Source organism: Mercenaria mercenaria, chromosome 13 (genome assembly GCF_021730395.1).
Source record: "Mercenaria mercenaria strain notata chromosome 13, MADL_Memer_1, whole genome shotgun sequence".
Lineage (NCBI taxonomy): Eukaryota > Metazoa > Mollusca > Bivalvia > Venerida > Veneridae > Mercenaria > Mercenaria mercenaria.
The window spans coordinates 27,666,801-27,676,427 of NC_069373.1; the positions used below are offsets into that span (position 1 = coordinate 27,666,801).

At 32.0% G+C, this 9,627-nt stretch overlaps 1 protein-coding gene across 1 annotated transcript; it reads left to right on the forward strand.

Annotated features, from left to right (window-relative positions):
* The first annotated feature begins 236 nt into the window (after positions 1 to 236).
* Positions 237 to 9,182, forward strand: LOC123529207 (dual specificity tyrosine-phosphorylation-regulated kinase 2-like). The gene has a single exon (XM_053521378.1). The coding sequence runs from the start codon at positions 469 to 471 to the stop codon at positions 2,152 to 2,154; it is 1,686 nt and encodes a 561-aa protein (XP_053377353.1). The 5' UTR covers positions 237 to 468; the 3' UTR covers positions 2,155 to 9,182.
* Positions 9,183 to 9,627: the final 445 nt, after the last annotated feature.

A 9,627-nucleotide genomic window follows, 5' to 3' on the forward strand; every position in this document is an offset into this window, starting at 1 on the left:
TTTGATATTTGTCTTTGTTTTTATTTAGCTCTCCACTTTCATGACAAGCTACAGTTCCTTCGCAATTTACATACATGCGCTCATATCGGTAAAAAAGCTATATATGTCGGTAAAAAATTATATATAGCTTATGTTAACGTGTTGAAATCTCTCCGATTTTTTTATCCGACAACAATTTAGTAGTCCTAAACCGTCAATTGCAGTCACGTGACCGCATGTTTCCATGACGTCACGGGACATGACGTTTTGACCAACCAGTGTCTCGCTTGGCAACGATACCTCCATTAGTCTTTCGAAAAATAGCAACAGACCACTCTAACAAAGAATAGAAACAATGTAGTGAATCTGGATTATTATTTTGTTTGGCTGCCTTCAAATGGAAGTTTAGTTATAGATGCGGCATGTCGTAAGCTCTAGAAGACAAACGGAGAGCGAGGAAGGGTATATTTCGGTGTTTATTTTCGGAACATGTCAACGCGTGTGAAACCTTTACCAGTGCCTGTACAAAGGACTCGATCTCTTTTGACTACAGGCGACATGTATACCCATACAATTGATGGAACACATCATTTGCCACCATTAACAAGTCAGACCGTTGGAGGGGCGTCGCACAGTGCTCATGTGAGTACCCAGGGACCGAAAGTTACCCAGTTGTATGAAGATCACAAACATCATGAAACGAAAAGAGACCACATCCAACATGGCGTGCAAGAGGAACCGGGTGCACTACCAGTGGTTAGACCAAGTTCAAGTGCTGGTAGTATTGGCTCAAAATCTGGTTCAGCTGCAAGGAGGAATAATGCCATGAGTCCTGAATTGGCTATGAAACAGTACATGCATAAACTCACATCCTTTGAACACCATGAAATATTTAATTATCCTGCGATATTTTTTGTTGGACAGAATGCAAAGAAAAGACAAGGTGTTGTAGGTGGTGCAAATAACAATGGTTACGATGATGAGAATGGATCTTATATACATGTACCACATGATCATATAGCTTATCGGTATGAAGTTTTGAAAGTTATTGGGAAAGGCAGCTTTGGACAAGTTGTTAAAGCTTATGATCATAAAATTCAGTCCCATATAGCGTTAAAAATGGTTCGAAATGAAAAGAGATTCCATAGACAAGCTCAGGAAGAAATACGAATTCTTGAACATTTGAAGAAACAGGACAAAGACAATACTATGAACATTATCCACATGTTCGAGCATTTTTGTTTTCGCAATCATATTTGTATTACATTTGAATTGCTCAGTATGAACTTATATGAACTCATTAAGAAAAATAAATTTCAAGGATTTAGCTTACAACTAGTTAGGAAATTTGCACACTCAATCTTGCAATGTTTAGATGCGCTATACAAAAATAGAATCATACACTGTGATCTCAAACCCGAAAATATCCTTCTAAAACAGCAGGGCAGGAGTGGAATTAAGGTTATAGACTTTGGGTCCAGCTGCTATGAACACCAGCGCATATATACTTATATCCAGTCAAGATTTTATAGGGCTCCAGAAGTCATTTTGGGGGCAAAGTATGGAATGCCTATTGATATGTGGAGTCTGGGCTGTATCCTGGCTGAACTACTGACGGGGTATCCACTGTTTCCAGGTGAAGATGAAGGGGACCAGCTGGCAACTATCATTGAACTACAGGGTGTGCCTCCACAAAAATTGCTTGATCAGTCAAAAAGAGCTCGCAATTTTATTAGTTCTAAAGGTCATCCAAGATATTGCACTGTCACAACACTGCCAGATGGTAGCACTGTACTTCAGGGAGGACGATCACGTCGAGGAAAAACTAGAGGTCCTCCTGGTAGTAAAGACCTTGTCACTGCTCTTAAAGGTACTGATGATCCACTTTTCCTTGACTTTATGCGACGATGCCTTGAATGGGACCCAGCTGGTCGTATGACACCTGGTCAGGCACTGCGGCATGCTTGGCTCCGGAGACGATTACCGAAACCTCCAGGCAATGAAAATCGTCAAGATTCTGCATCGCGTAAAAAGATCACCACAGCTAACACTAGCACTTTAGTGTCTAAAATAGGAAGCTCATCAAGTGGGAAGGCTCGCCAACAGTATATTCAAGAGGACGCTGGAATGTTGAACACTAGAACAAAATTACCACAAATCGGTTCTACTATGTAGAACATTCCACGTTGTGATCACAAACTGAAATAGAAAATTTATCACATAATTATAATATTGTTTAAATGCAATGATATTTCTAAAAGCCGTCCACACATGCCTTATTAAAAAGATATAAAATCACTCACTGTGGTTTTTGAATGGAAATTGTGTGAATTTTTAAATGCACCAGCCAAAATGTGGATTGAAGATTAAATTTCGTGGTGAATTAGAATCAATGGATTTTCTTTTCCATATATTATTTGATTTCAATACTATTCTATTATAGTGACTTTCGTACACTCAATGTGCTGTTCAGTGAAAATGTGCATCAGGTTTAAATGTGGAAATTTGTTTGAATGTGCGATGAATTCCATAGGGAATGAATTTTTTGTGAAGTGTATTGTTTGTTAATGATCAGTATTTATTGAACAAAATGTTCATATTTTTACCACATTGTGTGCACAATATTCTGCCAGTGGAATGTGTTTTACTTCATTCAAACCAGTTCAGGCAGGATATAAAAACTGGACAATGATCATTTAACATTGATCATCCATTTTCTGTGATAAATAGCTTACCATGTTGCCCACATTGGTATTCGAAGCTGCTATGTATGTGTTTCTCAACAGACGGTCTATCATGGATAAAAATTGTGTAATGTTTTGGTCAGAGTAAAGAAATGGATTGATTGTTTTTTTTTTGTTGCATTACTGGTACTTGGTCTTTTAACTCTGATTAAGGCGTAACAAAAATTTGCTTATTTCCGGTAGGTCAGTATTTTTTTAATATTTTTTTTATTATTAAGTGGGTCTTTTCGGAAATTATTTTTGTGTCAAAAAATGAATACAAATATTGAAATAAGGGGGTAATGCATTTAGAGCAGCAGTAAGTTGATTTCTAACATCTCTGACCATGTTTAAAGCATAAAAAGTGCAGTTTTGTAACTTTTTGTTAAAAAAGTTGAAAAAAAAAAATCTCCAACAGTTCCATAAAAACATTTAGGGTCAGGCCAAAAAATTATGGTAGGTCAGGAGACCGGAACAATTTTTTTTATGCCTAATGAATAAATGTTTCCCTGCCATCTGTCTGATTATAGGAAAAAACTATTTATTTATAGTTTGTTAAGGCTAGTTTTAATTAGGTCTTTTATCTTGTTAAATGCATTTGTCAGGAATTTTAAATTGATTTTTAATTTTATCAATTTTTGATATCCAGAGTGGCAGCAACATACCCTTTTTTTCTTTTTTTTTTTTTTTGCCTTGACCTAAATATTGCCCGTGAATTGTAACTGTATTAAGAACACGTTTTAAGTATAATTTACAGTTTTATTAAAAAGACAGTTTTAAAGAAACAAGTACCGGAGTAAGTCCATGAAAGAAATACAATTTTGAAAATTGTTGACAGATCTTGCTGGGTATACTTGAAGCCTGATTTACATTAATGTTCTGCATGTGTCTACAATGTCAGTGTTTTAAGTATACCTTTTATTCTGCATAAAATGGGATTGTTTGCTGATACAGTCTGCAAAGCTTAATTCTTTAACATCTCTTTTGGCCATAAAACATAGTAATATTAGTTTGGCCTAATACTGGATAAGCCATCAAAGTGTTGTGTCTGATTTATGTAATTTGCCAGTTGATTGACAGGTCTGTATATTGCAATCTCTGCCTCCAGTCATCAGTTAGTTTTCCAATAAGCAGAACCTGACCAGAAAACCCTGGCTGTGTATTGTAACTAGAGAAAATATTCTGTTAATGATTTTGGCATATGTTGGTAAATATTAGAAGAAATGATATTTCGCAGCATCATTGGTTTTTATTCAAGCTTGTTTCAATTATTATTTTTTTTATCGGGTAATATAAGGTTGATTGTATTAAGAAATTTACATGCATCATTGTTTTTACATTTTTTCTCTCAATTCAAACTCACCATCTGAAGTATTTATAAAACAATTTAATCTCATTATATACAGCTGATTATATATACGAGGGATTACTTGGAATATTTATTTTAGCAGCATTTACATTAAATTATACAGACGTGGCTTGTATACCCCTTTACTCCATAGATACTCGTTTTAACGCATCTATGCATTACTCCATAGATACTCCTTTTATCGCATTCTACTACACCGATAGTTTAAATGCAAAATACCAATAAAATATATTGGCAATGAAGCCCACAAAAGCATATTTGTGAAGTTTAAACTGTTAATAAAAGATCAGTTTCAGAAAAACTTGTGGTTATAATTGTAATTTATTGATAATTATCACTTTTAATTCAGGTGGCATTTTCTGAAAATCACACTGACTTTATATATATTAGGACAGCTATTGATGGATGGAAAAGTATATAGGTGACCCAAAAACTAAGTTATTATTTGCATTCTATCATTCAACTATGGCAAATTATGTAAAAGTGAGACATAAGATTGGTGTAATAAAAGGTGTGGTTACCATAACAACCATTAAAATCCATAGATCACTTGTCAACATTATGGAATTTATGCTAATTGACCTGGGCCCCTTGGAAGTGTGTTTATTGTGCACAGCTGTCAAAACAAGGCAATTAGGGTGTTGTTTGCATCATTATTTATGATGTGGATCAACAAATTTTATAGAAAGTGTCTTTGATCAGTGCTTCTTATCAAAACATTATGAAATTAATTAATTTTATGATCTATGAAGTTCTGTAAGTTTGGTAGGGGTGTAGATTTTAATGATTAATTAAATGGGTTTGCTTATTTTGAAAATCACTTAATATAGACCTTTCTAGTCTTTCATTTACCTTCAATTAATAAAACTGTGCATTTGTAACAGTAAAAATATTTCTTTTCTGTTGTATCACATGCATAAAACAGCTAAATTATAATAATATTCTAAGGTTTAGGTTTGTAGCTTTCTATTGTGAAAAATATTTATCACAAAATTATGAAAAATATACCATCAGAAAGGAAATTTAATTCTAAAAATAAATTATGTTGGACACTAAATGGTTAAAACAAGTATTCATAGACTAATTTTGATCTGAGTAACACAGGTATAAATTTTGCATTTTTCTCCAATAACCTGTATGGAGATAGTGTACAGATAATGCAACTGAGTGTATTGGGTATCAATAATCAATACTATTGTATCTGTATGGAGTAATCGGATACTGTTAATATTTTTGAAACATGTATATAAAAAAACAAACCAAAGTGTATAGGATTTATTTCATGTATTGTAAAACAATGGCCAATATTCAGTTCATTAATCTGTAATCCAAACATTTCAGATAAGTGAACCTAATCTTTTCAGGTTTTCAAAACCTACTGGGCAAATACATTCACATATTGATTTCAATAGTTGTTCTTTAGGCCAAAATTAAAAATATGTTTGTTTGCTGTCTCCCTACCTACCCGCTTACAATGCTGCGCCCCAAAAGTTTTTACTGGACAATGCTGGTCAAATTTTTTTAAGTTGCGATATGACAAGTGCCATAATTATATTTCAAGTAAGCAAAATAATAAGTAAGAAAGTTTAAATGAATTTCATCCTTTTATACAACTTATACAGATTTGTCTTATTTTTAAGATAAGAAATATTCTGTAAGAAATGATCGTAATTATATTCTGGTAAAAGTATAATCCCCCCACCAAAAAAAAAAAAAAATGCCTACCTACCCAACTTTAAAAAGTAGGGTCGGGAGACAGCAAACAAAGACTTTTTTAAATGTGGCATTAGCCTCAAATGACAGGCCCGTTCTATTGAAGAAACATACATGTATGTAATTGTAAAATCTATGGACATGGCAGAGGTTGGATATATTTACCAGAAATTCCAGTTGTGATACAGCTTAATTCTCCTCAGGTTCATTTTTTATCATATTTTTATTAAGTTTCATTTATGTACATGCAAAATGTTCCTGACTTTCTTTTAATTCTGTACAGGCCATAACAGTGCATAGCAAAGCTTTCCAAAACCAGTTTATGAATTATTTTTTGTATTTGCATGTTTAAGTATCAGTTGGCAAACAAATGAATTTTATCTATACAAATAAAATGAAGCTCTACAAAAGGAATACCAACATTTCTAAACAGCACTTGATGACTTCATATTGATATTCAGTTTTAATTACATATACATTTTTGTACAAAAAAGCTTCATGTAGGTTAAAAGCTATAAAACGCTTGTTGAATACTTGTGCTAGTTTGTAATAATAAGTATGGTTAGTGGTAAAAAAATAATAATAATTTGTTACAGTAATAAAAGCGTAATTATTTGCAATTTTCATTTTTCATGTTCGTGATTATTGTTCAACATTTGTCTGATGTCCTGCAAAAAGTTTCTATTCATGAGAAAACATATTGCATTTATGTCATTGTTATAGAGTAGGGATCAAATTCATTGAACAAAAAATTATTTCATTCATCTTGAATTTCAACTGAAACTTGAGATGGTAATTATTACTGTGTATGACTGACACAAATAAAACTCTTTTATATGTGATGTGTAACTTGCTGGTAAATTGGTACATGTACATTTGTTTTGATACTTCATATTTTTGTTCTCTTTCCAAAAAATGAGAAGAAAAACGATGATAGTTAAATTTAGATATAGTCCATACTGTTACTGAATGACCAAGAAGAGTTCATAAAAATAAAACAGTTTACAAGTTACAGTGTATTTAAATGGTGGTGACTTGAGATTTCTAAATTAAGTTTGTAAGAGTTTTTGTCTTAATTTTGCTACCTTTCAAAAGACTTTGACAGGGATATGCAGTTAACTGGTGGATCGAATTTACCATTGTTTCTTGATTGAGGAAAATAGCATTTATTATACAATTCATGTACACCCGTTTTATTTTTTGGATATTTCTTAAAATAAGTATTCAGCAAATTTCAAACATTACTTCAAGAAAAACTTAAAAACATGATTAATGTAAAATTGTTTTAAATGGAGTTTGCAGAGTTTTGTCATTGCTATTAAATGTTGATGCCTGTAATCTGTTTTATGTTGTTAAAATCCAGCTGACCAAATTTAACTGCTGAGAAAGATCTGTAGAACCCAGTACAAAACAAAATATCACAATACACCTTGGTACAATTGTAAGTTTGGGCACCCACCCCTTATAACTTATGAACATGATACTGAAAGAATGTTTCTTCAAAAATATTTATGATTTTAATACTAAAATATGTTTGTAAATTATCAAACTTTTATTTTGCATGGTTATAAATAAAGGGGTTTTTAATCCTTAAATATAAAAGTACAGATATTTGAAATTGTGATGGGAAAAATTATATCATAGAATTTCCTGCATTGTTTCTTATCAAGGAAAATCTATTTATCAGAATCATCCTGCATAATTCATGAGTTTCTTTTAGAAGATCTGGGAAGAAAGAAAATATTACCATGTAACTAGGTTAGCTAGAACTTCAATCAGCTTGTAATAGGACCAGGGCAGAAAATATTGATGATTCTTTTTCTTTTAACACAATTATTGGTTCTAGTTAGCAAATAAAAGTGTATAAATAAGCAGTTTGTATGAGGAAAATCATTGATTATTTTATCCCAATATTTCTTTGGTTGTGTGGGCTGACTGTCATTAAGTCATTCATATTTAGCCGATGCTGATGTAATTACATGTTAGTGAAATAGCAGGTCAGAGAAATATATTAAACAGTATCATATCAATCATTTTAGACAAGGTCAACATGATTTATGTACATGTGTTTTTTTTGCACTAGTGTTTTATATTTCTCAAGAAAGTGTTTAGGAGTATTGAGTAAAGTTTTTCTAAACTAAGGAAACATGAACATAAAGATAGTTTTGATAAAAAATGAAAAGAGCTGCTAAATTTATGTTTGACAGGAAATTTTAACCATTCATTTGTCAGTGAATTAGCAATTAAGTTGTGTTTCATAAGCAGTGCAGCAATTAAGACCTAGTTATAAGTGTTGGGGATTGTTTTTAAAAAATGCCACAGAGGTATAGAAGATAGAAATAAGCCTGGTTTAAATCTTCTCTAGATATTACTGACCTGTGATTGTTTTTGGCCAATAGATACCTATAGAATAAATGTACATGTACCATTAGCATAGGTTTGTCATACAATTTACAGTATAATTGAGTAATGTGATTTTTGATGTAAACATAGGGACCATAATGTAAAAATAGTGTAAAATTTTAATGCTTTAAAGTTTTTCTCTGCAGTATGATAATACAATTCCCAGTACCAGTCTTAAACTTATTGATTTTGTCATTGCTAAGATTCCATAACGTCTAGTATATAAAAGGTATAAAATTTCATCAATGTTATGGTTTTATACATTAATATAGTAGGAAGTGAACATATGAACTTACTTTAAGGTTCAAAATGGAGTTTACTCAGTGCTTAAAACAAATAACCTTGGAATGTATTTTCCAAATACTGTTTTTATTATACTTGTATGTTATTTCAGAGAAAATCTCGTGAAAAATTACGTTCCTCGTGATAGTTTTTTCCAGGTATTTCATTAGAAATGACAAAGGCTCACACCATGTGTTTAATCAAGCCTAATACACATCCTTTGTTCATTTATGAAAATCAGTGTATGAAAAAGTGCATTTTTTTCATGTGCTCTTTCGACTTGCAACTTCTTGTTTCTACTCTGACACCAGTATATTGTGCTCCTATCTGTTACTTATGTATTATAAGTTTGTTTTTATTTATTCTTTTACATTTTCCCCCATCTCTCAACTTATTAATTTTTATCCTCAGTCTTTTAATCTCCGTCAGAATGACAACAAAATAGTCTGATTTTATAACAGCCTTTTATTTACTGTAAGTTTTTCATATTTTTATATGATATAGTGTATGTAGCATTTATATACATACAAATATACAATTTGGTGGAAAATGCCAAATATTGTTAGTGGATGCTGAAACTGTTATTGAGTATTTCAGACTGTATGCTGGAATTGTTATAGAATATTTCAGACTTGTGTTATTGATTGAATGCTTGAATACAGATATTTTTAACAAAAAGTGTAAAATTTGACTATTAAAATGACACTGCAATATTTAAATGTTCAGGTTGTTTGTTATCCCCCGACAAAAGTCAGAGGGATATAGTTTTGGCGTTGTCTGTCCGGAGCCATATCTAGGAAATGGTTGGGAATATTTATATAAAACTTCATATACATGTTCACCACTATGAGTTCTTGCTGCCCGTCAAGTTTCAGTCAGATTGCCCTAATAACACCAGAGTTATGGCCCTTAGAAGTTTCTACTGTTAACTATATAGGGTACTAAAAATATGGCAATTTCTGCATCATAACTTTTGATATATTTGACCTAGAACTATGAAACTTAAACAGAATTTAGATCACCATAATGTGGTTGTGTACACACAATTCCGTTCGCATTTATTTGTAAATTAAGAGTTATTGCCCTTGAATTTTATAAAAATCCACATATTTGTACATAACAAACTTACCATTTGGTAGATTTTCATTAAATTTCTTT